Raw genomic sequence first — 20,252 nt, 5'->3', positions numbered from 1 at the left:
GCAGTCCTATGATTTTCATTGTTATTTTTATTAATTATTAGCGCCCCCTATCTTTTAACCAGACCACAGGACATTCAGCAAACTGTTTGCAGGCTTTCTTGTGCATCATCTTTAAAAGAGGCTTCCTTTTGGCACGACAGCCATGCAGTCCAATTTGATGCAGTGTGCGGCGTGTGGTCTGAGCACTGACAGGCTGACTCCCCCATCCCTTCAACATCTGCAGCATTGCTGGCAGCACTCATATGGTGCCATGATGTTGAACTTCCAGTGACTAGTATGAAAGAGTGAGAGCGATAACACCAAATTTAACACACCAGTTCCTCATTTACACCTGAGACCTTGTAACACCAACGAGTCACATGACACAAGGGAGCGTTAATTGGGCCCAATTTGGACATTTTCACTTAGGGGTTTATTCACTTTTGTTGCCAGCGGTTTAGACATTAATGGCTGTGTTTTGAGGGGACAGCAAATGTACACTGTTATACCAGCTGTACACTCACTACTTTACATTGTAGCAAAGTGTCATTTCTTTAGTGTTGTCACATGAAAAGATGTAATAAAATATTTACAAAAATGTAAATATTTTGTGAGATACTGTAGTTCTGATCCCTGGAGTTCTGCGTTAACTAGCCTGAATATATCTTATGCTTATAAGAAAAACAACTTTGCCTGTAGCAGAGCTGCGCTACCATACTGATCCTGATGATATTCACCATTTCATTGAGATTTCATATCATTAGCAGTGGGCACAACTGAAAATGGTAACTGGTTTGTTAGGAAAAGACCATAAAAAGAAAAATAATATCCTGTCTGCTTCAAGCCGTCACCTGCATATGACTGTGAAGGTCAAGGAAAACACTGAAAGGCAACACGAATACCGTACTGATTGAGAAATGGTGAAGTCGTGTTTAATAGCCATCACTGTTAATGCACTCTGCCATGCATAGAGTTATTTAAAAAGAGGAGGAGGTCAAGGGGGTTCTGTTGGGCTGAGATTCCAAATGTGACAAACAAAGAGCTTGGATGACAAGCAAAGTGCAAGGCCAGACTGTAAAGAATGACATGGGAATAGGAACAGAAAATAACAGATGACTGCAGGTCGTTGATAAAGACAAATTTCAACCTTTAAAAGCCTTGAAAACAGCTGCCAGACACCAATGCAGATAAATGAAACAACAGCATTGCAAAGATCTCTGATCAGTTTGTGCAAAGAGCCTAGAAAGGCATTAAAACAGTGGTGTGTGTGATATTAAATATGAATAAGGATGATAAATAAAAAGTAGAACAACAAGCCTATGCTATTACTTTTCCACATCGCAAAAAGGCATCAGATCCTCTATCTGCAAGACAATAAATGGCAGGTCCATTGTTGCCATAAAGCAGAAATATTCTAGATATACAGATAAGTTTGCATAGCACAGTGCGCGATACAGTTTTATGTCTCGCTACGCATCAGATAAAATTCCAAGTTAGTTCTAATGGATAGCTTTCAGGTTCTGTCAGGTTCCATTGCATTTTATCACTTTCCACTCTCTGATGGTGACTTTATGGGAAGGTGTTGATTTAACAGGAAGTTCTATTAAATACATGCTGAACGATGGTAAAATATGACATGGTGCTTTTAATAACCAAGTCACTAAATGCATATTACTGTGGCAGCATGGAAATATAACTTGATGTTTTACTTAAAGGAAAGAACTTATTTTAGCAGTGTATGATGAATGACATTTCACCTTCAAATTTTTATATAAGTACCTGAATTGCCAAATACACTGTATTACATTATGATAAATCTTTATAATTTCATCATTACAGCATAAGCATTTATATGTTTGAAGAAAGGAGCTATTTGAAAAATAAAGGCATAGTATAGTTGAACTCCAAGTAAATCACTAAATAAAAAAAATATATAAAAATAGATTGTCTATTTGCAATAAGATTTATAACTTGTTTCACCCAGTCTTGTTACCCAAACATGTAAACTGAAGCACCACACCACTGTGTAAAGGTCCATATATGACTTTATTCCAGTAAAGGTCAGGGGGACAGTCAAAGGAGTATCCATTGCATTTCAGGGGACCAAAAAATGCCCCTTCATCAGGGGTCGAGATAGAAAACAAAATACAGTATCTCACAAAAGTGAGTACACCCCTCACATTTTTGTAAATATTTTATTATATCTTTTCATGTGACTGAAGAAATTTAACTTTGCTACAATGTAAAGTAGTGAGTGTGCAGCTTGTATAACAGTGTAAATATGCTGTGCCCTCAAAATAACTCAACACAGACATTAATGTCTAAACCACTGGCAACAAAAGCGAGTACACCTCTAAGTGAAAATGTCCACATTGGGCCCAATTAGCCATTTTCCCTCCCTGGTGTCATGTGATGTGTTAGTGTTACACGGTCTCAGGTGTGATTGGGGAGCAGGCGTGTTAAATTTGGTGTTATCGCTCTCACACTCTAATGCTGGTCACTGGAAGTTCAACATGGCACCTCATGCCAAAAAACTATGAGGATCTGAAAAAAGAATTGTTGCTCTACATCAAGAAGGCCTAGGCTATAATATTGCCAAGACCCTGAAATTGAGCTGCAGCATGGTGACCAAGACCATACAGCATTTTAACAGGACAGGTTCTACTCAGAACAGGCCTCATAGTCAGCCAAAGAAGTTGAGTGCACGTGCTCAGCAGCATGTTCTAAAGCCTCAAGATGTTTACCTTAATGCATTCCATCCAAGGTAAAAAACGTTTTCTGCTGCAGGATCCTCCTACCCCCCCTATTCTTCCCTGAGTCCAGCCAGCGACGTGCATGAGAGCAGCGCCCCTTGTAGCAATCTCTCAATCAACTCTAGTGACAAGGGACCGGGGGGCCTAGTCCCAATGTCTGTGTCAATGGAGGCGGCAGCAGCAGGGCTCTGGAGTGAGCATGCACGAGTGCCTCCATGGGAAGCAGCTTACCTTGGGGGCACTGGACAAAGGAGCCAGGAGCATCAGTGGGGGAACAGAGAAGAGGATTCAATTGCACAGAGCAGACAAGTATAGATATATTTGTTATTTAAAATTATATTTTACAATCATGTTAATGACTACAGAGTGGATATAACATGTGTATTTTATATCTGCCAAGAGTTCAGCTTTATTCTTGTAAAAACCATACTGATGATATTATGAAATGTATGAGCAGAGGATACCTTAAAGGGTTTGTAAAGGAATTTTTTTTTTTTAAATAACAAACATGTCATACTTACCTCCACTGTGCAGTTCGTTTTGCACAGAGTGCCCCTGATCCGCGTCTTCTGGGGTCCCTCGGCAGCTGTCTCAGTCCTCCCCGCAATTAGTCACCACAGTCATGCGAGAGCTCGCATGGTGGTCACTAATTGCGGGCGCGCTCCCGTGAAAGCCGCTCGCTGTACCACTCGGCCCCATCCCTCGGCGCACCGCGTCACGATGTGATTGACAGCAGCGCCAGCCAATGGCTGCGCTGCTCTCAATCCATCCGCGCTAGCCAATCAGCGGCCAGGCTGAGTGGCGAAGAGAATATCAGGTACTGCGCGGGACTTTCGAGGGGTCAGGTAAGTATAACAGGGCTTGGGGGGGGGGGGCAACATCAGATGTTTTATCACCTTAATGCATAGATTGCATTAAGGTGAAAAAACATTTTCCTTTACAACTCCTTTAAGTGAAAACTACATGTCAAAACAATCAGTAGATCCAGAGATGCAGGCATCTGGTGTTCTGGTGTTTATATACATAAATATATATATATATATACAGGGCTCAAAATTTCAAGTCCTGAGCTACTAGCCAGGCCTCAAGGGTTACTCGCCACCAGTTGCCTCACCTAATTCATACACTGTCCTGCGCCTAATTGCACCCGTAAACACGCCCTCGTAGATTATCTCATGAAATTACACTGTTAAATGTTTTATGCAGAATCAAGTTACAAAATTAAATATTACCAACAACAACTTTAACAAAATGGGACAGGGCACTGGGGTCAGACCAGAGGGACAGGGCACTGGGGTCAGACCAGAGGGACAGGGCACTGGGGTCAGACCAGAGGGTCAGACCAGAGGGACAGGGCACTAGAACTGTGTCTCTTTCCCATTCATCTCATCATCAGGAGCCTGTGTGTGCGGCTCCACGCTTGCATGTCCCCACTTCCCCCTTTTATTCAGGCTGGCAGAGAGGAGAGGAGCTGCAGCACAGCGGGAGGGAGTACAATCCAACGCCGAGATCCACACAACTGCACAGCCATTGACACAATAGCACAGCGCACACTGACAGCACACATTGAGACCAGTCTGTTCACAGTGCTCAGGCTAAACTGCTGGACACTTACATAGAGCACAAGGAGAAGAAAACTGCACAAACTAGAAGGCTGCCGCTCTCATGTCAGGGCAACTTTCAGTGAGCGCTGCACCGGAGTGGTAATTTTCGCAATCCTCCACTTCACTCATTACTTTCTGCTCTCCAGCTACATTGGTCGGGGGAGGAGGGGCAGGCTCAGAGTGGTCATACTGTTAGGTCCCATGGCTTAATGAGAATTGTAAGTAGAGCACCTGTGTACTGCTCTGCCTGTGCGCGGCTCACCAGACTACTTTTCCAGAGCATGCACCTTTCCTCTTCGGCCGCCAATCTCATCGGGACTTTAAGTGTAGGCACAGATTGGAGGGAGATTGGTCATGCAGCCCTGTCATCACTCGCCCCCAGCTTAAATCCACTCGCCAAATGCTAGTAGGCGAGTGGAAATTTTGAGGGCTGTATATATATATACATACATACATACACACACACACACATCTCTCTCTATCTATATAGATATACTGTAGATTTCTAGATATACTGGATATATATATATATATATATATATATATATATATATATATATATATATATATATATATATATATATATATATATACACATACATACATACATATATAATTTTCTTGTCTTGCACCTCCACTTTCAAAGCGGATTGCTGGGACACTAGGGTGTGCAATAAACAGAGAGCCATGAAAGCCGGAAGGGGAGAAATCAAGCCAATTTTAGAAACTACATTTAACTTCAGCTGCAAATATATCTCATATCTATTTGTATGACATGTAGTTTTTACTGAACAATTCACATTTGTATATTCTTTTCTAACAATATATCTATCAGTTTGAATTTTCTAATTTAGTAACAGGTGCACTTTAAGCCTATAGGATGTTTATAAAAATCCACTATTTTTTGGTCTTCTGTGGAAGCTTCCACTAGGTCCCTCTGTCAACTTTGAAACTTGAATTTCGAGTCTACAAACCGGAGACAATGAGGTTGATTTTCTATAGAAGTTTGGAATCTATGCTGAAAGAAAATGTGTGAATTTCCACTTCAGTTATCCAATCATGTAAAAAGCATTTGCACATGATTGAGTATTCAAAATGATCAAGAATGCTTTTCACATGATTGGATAAATTAACTGAATATTCCCTCAATTTTTCCAGTGAAGATTCTCAACTTCTTAAATAAATCGACCTCATTCAGTGAGGCTCCTACTTAAACCGTCATTGTAACAGCCAACTGCAGCAGTCATCCTGTTTAACTTTGTAAAAACGTATTAGTGCAGATCAGAGGATTGGTCTATGCTTTGGCTCCTAAATAGCGCTCCAAATAAATCTGTAGGAGAGAAAAATTAATATTCTGTCCAATTTAACATGAATTACATCTAAAAAACCCCTAAATAATACTTTTCTGCAATTCAATGCACGTTTTGTCAATATTTGCTTCAGAGAAAATTTTACAAAATTAAATAACATTTTTTTTTTCAAAGTAGCATCATATTGCATTGTACAAACATCAGGTAATCGGGCACACGAATCAGCTATCGGGTAATAAAACTGTTACGGGGAAAGGGGTGGGGACTTAAAAACAAAGACTGCTGTGTTAGGCCCCGTACACACGACCGAGTTTCTCGGCAGAATTTAGCCAGAAACTCGATCGGAGCCGTATTCTGCCGAGAAACCCGGTCGTGTGTACACTTTTGGCCGAGGAAACCGACGAGGATCTCGTCGGGCCAAATAGAGAACATGTTCTCTATTTCCTCGTTAGTCAATGAGGAAACTTGGCTCGCCGAGATCCTCGGCAGGCTTCAAAAGGAACTCGACGAGCAAAACGATGTGTTTTGCCCGTCGAGTTTCTCGAACGTGTGTACGGGGCCTCAATGTTAAAGACAAGGTTGCATCATATATGTCATTTTTTATTTTGTCCATAGTTCCAAGTTAAAGTTAGAGCTTCAAGTTAAGCAAATTGGTCAGCTGCTGATGCTTGTTCTATCAGCATTGATTATACCGTTTTAAAACAAGACCTCTAAGATTCATATGCTCTATGGGCTGTCAATGTTCAAAGAGTTCTTTTTCCCATGGTAGATGAGAAAGTTGAACTTTCCTCTCCATTACAGCATAACAACAGACATGTCATATTTAATAATTTCCTCCACTTGATGTTGAAGTTTTAGTTGCTGTCTTGTCTTTTATTCAGCTGTCAGATATAATGATGCTTTTTTTCTGTGTCACTGTCTTTCTCTAATGTTCTATTCACTCAATCTTGAAAGGCTTGTGAAATATGCAGTGTTAAGTAAAATATTCAGTAGCCCTGACTTTTTAGCTAAAAACTAACTAGTAAGTGTTTCTTGATTGTATTGTTCAATTGCAATAATTAAAAAAAAATTATCACCAGTAAGTGTTTTTCTACCCTTGCAGACAAATTTAAGTAACCGCCTCCAATATACAGTGCCTTGAAAAAGTATTCATACCTCTTGAAATTTTTCACAATTTTTCATGTTACAACCAACAACGTAAATGTATTTTATTGGAATTTTATGTGATAGACACAGACACAAAGTGGCAAATAATTGTGAAGCGGAAGGAAAATGATAAAAGGCTTTTAACATTCTTTACAAAGAATGCCCCCTTTACTCTGATACCCCTAACCCCTGAATTGCCTTCAGAAGTCACCTACTTAGTAAATAGAGTCCACCTGTGTGTAATTTAATCTCAGTATAACTACAGCTGTTCTGCGAAGCTCTCAGAGGTTTATTAGAGAACCTTAGTGAACAAACAGCATCATGAAGGCCAAGGAACACACCAGGCAGATCAGGGATAACGTTCCGGAGAAGTTTAAAGCAAGGTTAGGTTATAACAAATATCCCAAGCTTTAAACATCTCAAGGGGCACTGTTCAATCCATCATCCGAAAATGGAAAGAGTATCACACAACTGCAAACATACCAAGACATGGCCGTCCACATAAACTGACAGGCCGTGCAAGGAGAGCATTCATACGAGAAGCAGCCAAGAGGCCCATGGTAACTCGGAGGAGCTGCAGAGATCCACAGCTCAGGTGGGAGAATCTGTACACAGTACAACTATTAGTCGTGCATTCCACAAATCTGGCCTTTATTGAAGCGTGGCAAGAAGAAAGCCATTGTTGAAAGAAAGCCATAAGAAGTCCTGTTTGCAGTTTGCACAAAGCCATGTGGGGGACACAGCAAACATGTGGAAGAAGGTGCTCTGGTCAGATGAGACCAAAATGTAACTTTTTGGCCTAAAAGCAAAACGCTATGTGTGACAGAAAACAAACACTGCACATCACTCTAAACACACCATCCCCACTGTGAAACATGATGGTGACAGCATCATTTTGTGGGGATGCTTTTCTTTAGAAGGGACAGGGAAGATGGTAAGAGTTGATAGGAAGATGGATAGAGCCAAATACAGGGCAATCTTAGAAGCAGACCTGTTAGAGTCTACAAAAGACTGGTGGCAGAGGTACACTTTCCAGCAGGTCAATGACCCTAAACATACAGCCAGATCTGCAATGAAATGGTTTAGATTAGTGGTCATCAACCCTGTCCTCAGGGCCCACTAACAGGCCAAGTTTTATGTATTACCTTGGGGAGAGGCCGACTAGAATATTGCAATCTCTGAGCAGCAAATTGTATCACTTGTGATGTATTTCAGCTATCTTACAAACCTGGTCTGTTAGTGGGCCCTGGGGATGGGGTTGATGACCACTTGTTTAGATCAAAGCATATTCATACGTTTGAATGACCCAGTCAGGGTCCAGACCTAAATCCAATTAAGAATCTGTGGCAAGACTTGAACATTGTTGTTCACATATGCTCTCCATCCAATCTGACAGAGCTTGAGCTATTTTGCAAAGAAAAATGGCTGGTAGAGACATCCCCAAAAACACTTGCAGCTGTAATTGCAGAAGGTGGTTCTACAAAGTATTGACTCCAGGGGGGCTGAATACAAATGCACGCCACACGTTTCACATATTTATTTGTAAAAAAATGTTGAAAATCATTTATCATTTTCCTTACACTTCACAATTTTGTGCCACTTTGTGTTGGCCTATCATATAACATCCCAATAAAATAAATTGTAATTGTTGGCTGTAACATGACAAAATGTGGAAAACTTCTAGGGGTATAAATACTTTTTTAATTCACTGTATGTTTTTTATGTGCATTTCCTTATTTTTTTGCAATTAATAGACAACATTTGTTGCTTTTTTATATCTGCTTGGAGTTTAGCTTTGAAGTTCAAAATAAATTGTTCTGCACAAAACAATGGCAATACATTTAGATTCAATTAGGCCCCGTACACACGACCAGTTTCCTCGGCAGAATTCAGCTTCCGACCGAGTTTCTGGCTGAATTCTGCCGAGAAACCCGGCCGTGTGTACACTTTTGGCCGAGGAAGCCGACGAGGAGCTCGGCGAGGAAATAGAGAACATGTTCTCTATTTCCTTGTTGCTCTATGGGAGCTCTCGTCCCGCCGAGCTCCTCGGCGGCTTCAGTGCTGAACTGGCCGAGGAACTCGATGTGTTTGGCACGTCGAGTTCCTCGGCCGTGTGTACGAGGCCTTAGACTTACAGATAAGGACATTCACTGCATGACTTTTACATACCTGAAAACATCATCATGTGTTGAAAATTCCAGGGAATTTTCTTCCTCCGACCCAAGTTTAAGAAAAAAGTAAGAGGGTATATGTTGCATGCCCTTGCTACAAAAATTGATACCTGTTTTTCTCAAATTAAGGAGAAACCATATCAGTGACAAGAATCATCTACAGAGGGAAACATTTACAACACTATATCTGTTGTTTTACAACATATTGCAGTACACGTGTGATCCTCATCCTACCCAGACTTTCATTAGCCTGCTTACTATGACTGAATTGTTTAAAAATGCTTGCAATCTTAGTCTGATGCCCCCTGTACACGCGATCAGGATTCCCAGCGGTAAAAAAACTGCTGGGAATCCTGGGGGGGGGGGGAAAGCCGAGAACCTGCTCGGTCACTTTCCCCCTGTACACACCAGAGGTTTTCCCGTTGGAAAACTGCGGTGAGAGCTTTGGCCGGGAATCCCGGCCATGTGTATGCTCCACCGCAGTGTTTCTCATAGGGAAACTGCCGGGAAAAAGACAGCCGGGAATCGCAGCAGGATAAAAAGAGAACATGTTTTTATTCCCGGCGGTTTTCCTGTTGGGAAAACTGCCATGGAGCTTACACACGGCCAGTTTTCCCGGCCGAAAGCTGTCATGGCAGTTTTCCAGATGGGAAAACTGGTCCTGTGTATCAGTCATTAATACAACCACATACCTCATGTTTTATGTTTTTTTTTTATAATGTGAGCTTCTAAATCTTAAAAGCCAGAAAATTAACAGATGAGAAAACAAAACATCTGCTGTTGTGCCATTCTTCAGGCATAGGGTATATGGGAGTTCTGACACATGAGCAATTTTGTAGTAGCAATGTGTAGTATGTACAAAATCTCTGCTTTTCCTGGATGCAGTATGGACCAAGATGTTTTACAGAGGGACCTGATCTCAGCAGTCGATGTCCATCCAGAGATACGGGATAATGATTGCATACACAAAGTGTGGACCGACATAATTTCAAACCCAGAAAACTGGAAATGGCTGTCAAAGAGCAAGAAGGATAGGATAAAAGTGCATATTGCTGCATTTTTTTTAAATATGCATGTAATCTTTTCACAGAATGAAATATTAACCATATTTTTATTCTTTCTTTCAAAAAGAAATCTTGAATCTTGAATATTATACTTTTTCATGGGTGAGGGTCAAATATAGCATTTTTCATTTTTTATTTATTTATCTATTATTATTATTATTATTATTATTGTTTTTTAAACCATTTTCAAATGTTTATATTTGTTTCCATTCCAATTAAAGTGAAAGCATAATGGGCTAGTATGCATCACATAATAGCCTATTATTTGCCACTTGCCTGCAAATGAAGCCCGCAATGTCTGCAATGTCCCCGCTGGTAGAAGCATCTATCTCCACCCCTCTTCCTTCCGGGGCCACCGACTCCAGCTCTGTGCCTGGCCAGAATTGCATGCGCACGGGAGCCGACGGTCACGTCGTGCCCTTTCTAAAGTGCGCATGCACCGATGACATCGGCGCAAGCGTATATGGTAAATATCTCCTAAACCAACTTAAGCTTTTTAACTTGATAGCTTGCTTAAGCTAGCCACAGAACAGTCTTTCTCAGTGGCTAATCCTGTGGCGTGGAGCTACTCAGACATACATTGTATCTAGCTATAGTAGCCACTCTGTAGCTACATACCAAAAACCAGAGAAAATACACACATTTATTTGTAGCTGCTATAAATCTCTGCTACAAAGTTGATAATATGACATGACCCTTAAGCCTTGTACACACTAATAGTTTTTTTTTCCTTCAACACAGTGGGTTGAAGGGAAAAAACCTGACACCTGTTGTGTTCTGACAGGGGGACTGCCTCCCACTAGAACACTCAGCCATTGGCCGAGAGCGCTGATTGGGAGCCAGTTAGCTGCTGGTTTTCCAGCATGCTCATCTGACAGAAGCCGGCCAAATGACTTGCTTCTGTCGGACCGGCTGACGTACACACAGGCCTAATATCATCCGTTTTTATTAGTAGGCATTCAAATATGATAAATAAGCAGGTGTGCTTTAATTGAGGTGCCAAACATGGGAGAATAGGGCAGAGCTCAGCAGGATGTTTCATAGATACACTATATTACCAAAAGTATTGGGACGCCTGCCTTTACACTTACATAAACGTTAATGGCATCCCAGTCTTGGCAGGTTTGAGTTTGAAAAAGGGCACGTGGGAGACTCCCAAAACGTATGGAGGAAGGTGCTCTGGTCTAATGAGACTAAAATTTTACCTTTTGGCCATCAAAGGAAACACAATGTCTGGCGCAAACCCAACACATCACCCAAAGAACACCATCCCCACAGTGAAACCTGGTGGTGGCAGCATCATGCTGTGGCAATGTTTTTCAGCAGTCGGGCCTGGGAAACTGGTCAGAGTTGAGGGAAAGATGGATGGTGCTATTCTTGTGCAAAACCTGTACCACTATGTGAGTAATTTGGGGCTTAAGTGCTGCTTAAGGGGAAACATGTAAATGTGTTGCAATGGCCTAGTCCAAGCCCAGACCTCAATCCAATACAGAATCTGTGGTCAGACTTAAAGATTGCTGTTCACAAGCGCAAACCATACAACTTGAAGGAGCTGAGCAGCTTTGCAAGGAGGAATGGGCAAAAATCCCGGTGGTAAGATGTGTCGAGATCATAGAGAAGTATCCAAAGCGACTTGGAGCTGTGATAGCCGCAAAAAGTGGCGCCACAAAGTATTGACTTTAGGGGGGGGTGAATAGTTATGCACATTGACTTTTTCTGTTATTTTGTACTATTTGTTGTTTGCTTCACAATAATAATATATAAAAAAAAAAAAAAACATCTTTAAAAGTTGTGGGCATGTTCTGTAAATTAAATGATGCAAATCATCAAACAATCCATGTTAATTCCAGGTTGTGAGGCAACTAGAGCTGCACGATTAATCGTCAAGAATCGTTATCGCGATTTTTTTCCCGTTGTGATCTTGACACAGGGTTTCACGATCTTTGACATGGAAATAATTTTCTCTGCACTTTGGTATGCAAAGAATTTCCTCTCTGCTCTCAGCCAAAAGTCAAAGTCTGGGCAATCTGCCAAGTTTTGAAAAAATTCTCTCTCAGTGGAATGGTAAGTCTAAACATTGTATCACATTGACTTTTACATCAAAGGAATATACTTCTGCGTGTAAATTAGGAACATTTAACCACTTAAACACCAAACCTTTTTCTGACAGCTCTTTTCAAGTTAAAATCATTTTTTTTTTTTTTTTGCTAAAAAATTACTTAGAACCCCCAAACATTGTATATATATATATATATATATATATATATATATATATATATATATATATATATATTATTTAGTAGAGATCCTAGAGAATAAAATATTTTATGTTGCACTGTATTTGCCCAGCAGTCTTTTTAAATGCAATTCTTTTTGGAAAAAATTATGTAATGAATTAAAAAAAAAAAAAAGCCAGTAAAGTTAGCACATTTTTTTTGTATAAATGTAAAAGATTTTACACCATGAGAATCGTGAGAGAATTGTGATCTTTATTCTAAGCAAAAAAATCGTGATTCTCATTTTGGCCAGAATCGTGCAGCTCTAGAAGCAACACAACATGAAAAATGCCAAGGGGGGTAAATACTTTTGCAAGGCACTGTAGACACACTCCTAAACCTTGTAGACAGCATTCCCAGAAAAGTTGAAGCTATTATAGCGGAAAAGGGTGGGCCAACTCAATATTGAACACTAAGGACTAATGCCACGTACACACGATCGGAAGTCCGATGTGAGCTTTTGGAATTTTTCTGTAGGAATTTCCGCCAAGAAAAATTTGAGAGCAAATTTTCTGACGAGAAAAGTTATTGGAGGAAATTCCAAACGTCTGTATGCAATTCTGACGTGCAAAAAAACATGCATACTCGGAATCAATTTGACGCATGCTCGGAATCATTGAACTTAATTTTTCTCAGCTCATTGTAGTGTTGTAGGTCACCGTGTTCTTGACGGTCTAAATTTGTGTGACCGTGTGTATGCAACACAAGTTTGAGACAAAATTCAGTCGAAAAAAAATCCACAGTGTTCTTGTCGGAATTTTTAATCGTGTGTACGCGGCACGAGACTGAGATTCTATTAAAGTTCATGCACGTCTAAAGACAGGTGTCACAATACTTTTGGTAATATAATGTATTTGTAGCACTAACATAAAAGGAGTATAAACTCTCTGTGGGAATTTGATGAGCTGGGTATTGGAAGTCAGCACTTTGGCAGTAGGAAAGCGACCTTCTACAAGACCCCAATCTAGCAGCAGTTCTGAGCAGCAACTTTCCACAATCCTGTAAAGGAAACATACTGCGTACTCACCAAGCAGTAGCAGGCAAGTGCTATAAATCACAGGTAAATCACAATTCTCTACTTGAACTGATTTTCAATTTTACTTGTCAGTGAGTGCCTATGATATCAAGGTTTGGGGGAACACCACCACCAACGACATATATTTTCTTTTTCATTTTTATAAATCTTTGCAACCCACGATTTGACAAAGAACGTAGAGAGGTGCCATGCTATTCATGGCACATTGTTTATACATTGTATGACTAACCAATCTACCAGAAACTGCTGCTAATTTTATGAAAATGTTATAAAAATGTGCCCTTACTTTTACGGTAGCATTACGTTTTTCTTGTTACATAGTTAGGTTAAAACAAAGCATGTCCATGTGGTTCAACCGATAGAGACATTTTTTTTTAAAAGGAAAGATAGAAAATCTCTATATACATTATTGTATACCCACAGTTGATCCAGGGGAAGGTAAAAAATAAAATAAAACATGATCCTATTTGCTCCAATGGGGGAATGGTCTTGTACCACAGACCATCGCTGCTCTTGGCAATATTATTGGCTCATCTAGGTGCCTTCATCATTAACATGGTTATAATTTGTAAGATTAAGAAAATCCCCATGCTGCACTAGCTCTGTTGCAGGAAGCAGACCAGAGAATAGGAAGACACAGGATTGAGAGAGGTGGTGCCTGTAAAACAGTGTCGCCACTAACATATAGCTCTGGTTCAGAGCAGTGCAATTTGACAGTTCGTAATCACATTACAAGTCGCACCCCATTGCCAGCAATAGAACAGTTCAAATTGCTGCTTCTCAAGTCACAGCGACTTTGAAAACATTTCCTACACTACTTGCATTGACTTTTGTTAAAAAGAATTGCAAGCTGCAATGAAATCAGAGGTCCAAATCGCACTGATCTGCGGCTTTGAAATTGCAAAGATCTCAAAACCTCACAGGTGTGAACCAGAGTTTTTCTTGGTCATCCTAAATTTAAAACTTGGATGTTTGAAGTGTAAGGACAGAAGAATAATATTACAATATCTACATACACTGAAAGATGCCATCATCTAACATTTATTATCCCAGCAATTCAGAACCTAAGCAGATTAATTAAAGTGTATATAGATAAGGAACAATCAGCGCCAACAACCAATGTTTGAGAGAAAGAAAGATGCCAGCTGAACACAAATAGGCAATCACAAGCCTAAAAAACTATAAAAAAATATGCAAAACAATGGGTATGTGCAGCGCAAAAATAAAGTAAATAAAGTAATGTGCAATTGTCCTTTCGCCAAGTAGAGGTCTTCAAAAAGTCCCAATAGTGAAACGAAAGTAAGACAAGATTCCTCGTGAGAAAGGATGAAATTGAATCCTCTGATAAGCGTGACAAAAGAACCCTCCACCACAAACACAATGTGCTTACCAGAAAGGGGGGAGGAGCTTATGCACAGATGTCACCCGCTGCCATCTCTCCACTGGATTGTCTCATCCAGCTCCTTTTGTGTCAGTATTTGGCTATTTTATCCCTGCGCAATTCAGCGCTGAGTTTTATATGTCCCCCTTTTTTATCCATTAAACATACGGTGTACACTTAGATTGTCTCCTTCATTAATTTTTTTCGGTACACAATCTCCATTACGATATCACCCAGCATTACATAGTGGAGAGGACGGACAATGGAGGTCAGCCTTGGATTTCCGGTTTACTTTTCGGAGGTACTCCAGCTGCACTGGTCACTTTTCATCATCCCTTGTTGGATATATGCTTATATGACCTTCTCCTAACAGAGAGGTCCACCCTTTCTGGTAAGCACATTGTGTTTGTGGTGGAGGATTCTTTTGTCACGCTTATCAGCAAGGGATTCAATTTCATCCTTTCTCACAAGGAATCTTGTCTTACTTTGTTTCACTATTGGGACTTTTTGAAGACCTCTACTTGGCGAAAGGACAATTGCACATTACTTTATTTACTTTATTTTTGCGCTGCACATACCCATTGTTTTGTAGATTAATTAAAGTGCCTCTAAAGCCTAAAGGTTTTTTTACCTTAATGCATTGGCTCTGCCCCTTCTCTCTAGGTAGATTAATAGCAGCAGGAGCCATTGTCTTCCACTGCTGTCAATCAAATTATGTGACAATGATTGGGGACAGGAATGAGCCACCCGGTCTGTGTCAATGGACGCAGACAAGGCAGGTTGGTAGGGAGCCTGCTCAAGTGTCCCAATAGGAAGCGGCTTCTTATGGTGGCACTCACCAAAGAGGAGGAGCCATGAGCGCCGGCAGGGGACCCGAGAAGAGGAGGGTTGGGGCTGCTCTGTGCAAAACCACTGCATGGAACAGGTAAGTATGACTTGTTTGTTATTTTATTTAAAAGAAGGAACCTGTAATATCGCTTTAAATTATAAAATACTGCACATTAAAAAGCCTAATCTCCAGTGTGTTTTGGCTTGTGTAAGGGCAATTTCAACACTCTATGCATGGAATTTCTCTGTAAGAATTTCTCTACATCCTTATTTTAATATATTCTGTAAATGATATTAACTGAAGCAAGAATATCACTGCTGAAATAATATACTGACATTTATGTATGGTTAGAAAGAATAATACTTCCCTTCATCACAAAACATTAAAGGCATAATCTGTGAATAATACTATACACATATGGCTGGGTTTTGATCAAAGAAAAAACATTGAATATGAAACCTGTTAATAGTCCTGGATAGAAAACCAAATTCAATTTAACTATAATGTGCATAAAATTAATCCAGTGAACCAGATAACGCCCCCTCCTTTTTTAATCCCCATTCCTGACGTTTAAGGGTGGAAAATCCGGCTTGCCAATGTCCTTCGGAGAAAAGGATACAAATGCTCCACATATAAAGAGAGCATTAAAAATGTGATTCTGGAAGGTAAACAGAGCCAGCCCCATGTAACAGAAGATGAAGTTCTCTGCCAAGAAGTTCATGAATTCAAACAGCTGAAAGCAGAAAAAAAGCAGAATCAAATTAGAATTGGAGACATGACACTTTCCAGTCTATTGAACTATGATATAAAATGCAAACTCAAAGAATATACAAGTAGGTTAATTGGTTGCAACCCAAATCGGTCCCATGGGTGTTTACACATTCTTGTGACTGTTTTAGACGGCAAGCTGCCATGAGGTGGGGTGTGATGTGCATAGTAAAATATGCCCCATTTGCATTGTATCATAATGACATTTGAAAATGATCTCCATCCAATCTTTATTTTTTGGTTTAACCAGCCTTCTTTGTTGCTGGTGCATGCTGGGAGGGGGTATAAACATTTAGGGTGCGATTTGGGAAGTCAGTCTGTTCTCCCCTGGATCTACTAGATGGGGGAGTGGTGTGTTGTGTTGCTGAAACCTCTGAAGACTGAACAGAGGCCTGGATCTGGGGCCTAGTCTGAGGAGCCTGGGGATTGAAGAGCCAAAGAAGACCTCTAGATGACTTGAGGAGCTGGGAAAAACTTGGATGTGGAGCTTTGACCTCACTGGAGTATGGCGTCTTCTACCCAGGGTGCTGGCAGCTGATTTACCAAGTGCTTTACAGCCAGGAGTTACAATCACAGAATGCTAGGTCGGTTTCAAGGCTCTTTATTTGTGAGGGCTGCGAGTACTTTTTTTACCTTTTTGTGGAGTCTGCTAGTCTGCTATTTCATGGGTGGTATGTGCCCTATCCCTCTCTCCCAGGTGTTTTGAATGAGAATCAACAAACTCCCTTTTGATTTGCACTTTAAAGTGACTGGCACCCATCTGTTCACATCCTACTATTGCCTAAGTAATCTACACCCTGAGGTGAAATGTTGGTCCAGTCCTGTGTCTGGGGGTACCATCATGTTTCTATATGTCAGGGTGGTGCTATATAACCAAACAACCTTCAAACACCAAGACAGATAGTAAGCAAGACCAGCATTCCACCCATGCTGAGCTCATCATCCCCTGTCAAAAATTGAAATTTTGTGAGTATTTTTTTTTGCATTTTTACATAAAATGTAACTCAACATAGACATCTAGGTGTCGCTGAAACAACTATCCAAATTACAAAAAAATAAATAAAAATAAATAAACTATAATTCTTTGTAGGCTGTTTGTAAATTACATACTTTTTACGTCACTATTTCCTGTTTTAAAGTTTATGTCAGGCCAAAGAAAACAATTTTTTTATAGCTTTAGACAGAGTAAAAAGGAGTAAAAATACTATTTTTTTTACTGCTATCCAGGGGACCATTAGAAAGATTTACACTCACATTCTGTTTTGCTGATGACAATTTCAACAGACAGGCAGTGAGGGAAATCTGTAATGGGAACAGAAAGATACAAAACTATGAGGGCATTGCTGGAGCAGTACTGGCTGGGGCCACATTCATCCACATATTCATGCTTCTACACCCCTGAATCAGTGGTGGCCCGTCCATATGGAGCGCAGCGGCGCCGCCCCCCCTAATCCATGCGTGGATTTTAATGTTTTTTTTTTCTCATTGAAGCACATGATTAGAGCCTAAGGCTCTAATTGGCTTAAAAAAAGGGTGGGCCCGGGGCGCAGTGAGCCCACCCACTTGTGTGATAATAGCAAATTAATGTTCGCTCCTGGCTTCATGATTCTCCTCAAGGTCAATCAAGAAGCACTTCCTGTTCGGCCAAGGAGGAGAATGTCTCTCTGTGTGATGCATCAGCATGGACTAACCCCACCAGGCAGAAGATGTCTTTGAAGTTTGGCTGGGAGGAGCTGTCAGAGTGGCCCTGGCTCTTCCTTCCCCCTGTCTCCTAAAGTAAGGCATCGGATTGCTGTATTCACATCCATCCATCCTGGGGTATGGAGGGAATCCCAGCTGTCTGTCTCTCGCAGGGGGATTGCCGCCGTCCCAAAATATTAAACAAAGCCACCACTGCCCTGAATGGTGTACAGGCACCTGTTCCCTCTAACCAGCAGGGAGATCTTTGTCTCAGCTTAGAGTGCCACTAAAAGTTATACCTGAAATCTCTGATGGGGTTCTAGCCTTCTCCTACTTTATAAAAAAAAATATTTTGTGTTTTATACACAAATGTCTCAGAAGTTTTGTTTGCTGGTGTTTGTTTGCTGATGTTGTTCCAATACTTCTAGCTACGACATGCTGTCAGATAGCAGTTCCCACAATCGCCCTCCCTTTAGGTCGATCCCATTGGGGAACCATTGACCCCTGATGATTTAGACAAGCCTCTCTCAACTTCATATGGTGCTCTCCTATGTGTTAATTCACTGAAGAAAAAAAAATTGTGTGAGTACTGGAAGGGGGACATCCCTGTTGGACAGGGAAGATTGGGAAAACTAAACCAGTCGTTTCCTCTAGGGATAAACTAATTCAAGCAACGTTTCTTCACCAGGTATATTATTCTTCTTTCAGACTCCATAGAATATTCCCAGATTGTGATCCCCTTGTTCCCGTTGATCTTATTTACATATGTTCTGGGACTGCCCTTCTAGTGTGGCATATTGGGCAGCTATTTTTGAGGAAATTCTTAGATTACAATTGCCCCCTTCCCCATATCTGTCTTTAGCCTTAATGGGGATTCAAGACGATGAACAACACTCTCACCATACTGAGCTATTAATAGCATATCTTCTTTATTATGCCAAAAAAGAGATTCCAATGAAATGGTCTGCCTTAACGCAACCTGAGGTGTATTCATGGGAAGCTTTGGTAAATACGACCCTCCCTTTGTACAAGATAACATACATGAATAGGGGCTGCCCCTGGAAATTTGATAAGGTGTGGTCCCCTTGAACTATGACTTGAGGAGATTCAACTATATTGTCCCAACAAAATGTAGGATCCGATACAGGTTGGGAGGTTCCTATTCACTTGCCCTTTCTTCTCCCTCCTTTTAGATATTATGGTTCCCCTGATCCTATTCCATCATCCCCCCCATCTCCACCCTCCCTACAACATTGTGTTTATAGATGTGTGAGGGTTTTTCCTCTCTGGAAGTTGATCTTTTCTTCCGGTTCTTATCTGGTTAACTGTTTATGGTATACTATGTATATTCTGCCTCTGTTTGCCCATTCTCTAATGGGTTTTGATTGTTGGACATGACTGTATCCATTGTGTACATCTTTTTGTATATTGTGGTGCTAGACTATATTTTTGTATTTTGTTTATACTGTAATATAGCAGAATGTAATAAAGCACCCCTGTTTAGTAAAAAAAAATAAAAACATTTTGTTTCTGCCTGTGTTGCTTTTGCAGAGTTGTGCTCACTTCCTCTCTGTTAAACTATGCTTAACTAGACATGAAGTGAGTGCAAATCTCTGTAATTCTCCCTCACTGTAATTAAAACTAGGAAAACAACCTTTGGCTAGACATACAGTACATTTTATGTTTGACTCTTTTTTATGACACCTTCCTGCTTATTAGACAATAAGCAGTTTGATGATGCCGATTTGCTGATTTACTGTCCAATAAGCAGATAGGTCTACATAAGAAGCTGCAATACTGAAACAGAAAATGTGTCACTTATATTGCTCCAGAGTGTTAAGCCCCATACACACTATCAGTTTTCCTGCAGGTTTTTGTAATGTAATGCAAGGGCCTGCTTGATTGCATACAGATTGAAACTCTTAAAGGGGTGGTTCCCCTAAAAATAAACTTTTAACATTGCATTTCCCACATTAATGACAATTAGAATCGGCTGGTTTTATAAAAAAAAAAACGTCCGTACGTACAGTTTGCTATATGCGTTCTCACCGCCACTTCCGGGTACGATGGTGGGGCTGGGCATTCCTAATTGATGGACAGGCATCCGACCGACGCATACATCGCGTCACGAGATGCCGAAAGAAGCCGAACGTCGGTGCGCATGAACCGTATAGAGCCCCACCGACGTTCAGCTTCTTTCGGCATCTCGTGACGCGATGTATGCGTCGGTCGGATGCCTGTCCATCAATTAGGAA

The 20,252-nt window shown here is 40.7% G+C and overlaps 1 protein-coding gene across 1 annotated transcript in view; it reads right to left on the bottom strand.

The window, feature by feature from the left end:
* SLC9A9 (solute carrier family 9 member A9) overlaps nt 1-20,252 on the bottom strand; it is an 876,572-nt gene that overhangs the window by 381,609 nt on the left and 474,711 nt on the right. Inside the window, exons 10-11 of the mRNA XM_040349109.1 lie at nt 16,169-16,282; nt 8,962-9,073 (exon numbers count right to left, since the gene is read on the bottom strand). Of these exons, the coding sequence (XP_040205043.1) occupies nt 8,962-9,073; nt 16,169-16,282 (226 nt within the window). The remainder of the gene's footprint in view (nt 1-8,961; nt 9,074-16,168; nt 16,283-20,252) is intronic.

This window comes from Rana temporaria, chromosome 4 (assembly GCF_905171775.1).
Source record: "Rana temporaria chromosome 4, aRanTem1.1, whole genome shotgun sequence".
In the NCBI taxonomy this organism is placed as follows: domain Eukaryota; kingdom Metazoa; phylum Chordata; class Amphibia; order Anura; family Ranidae; genus Rana; species Rana temporaria.
This window is presented reverse-complemented; position numbering and strand designations above follow the sequence as displayed.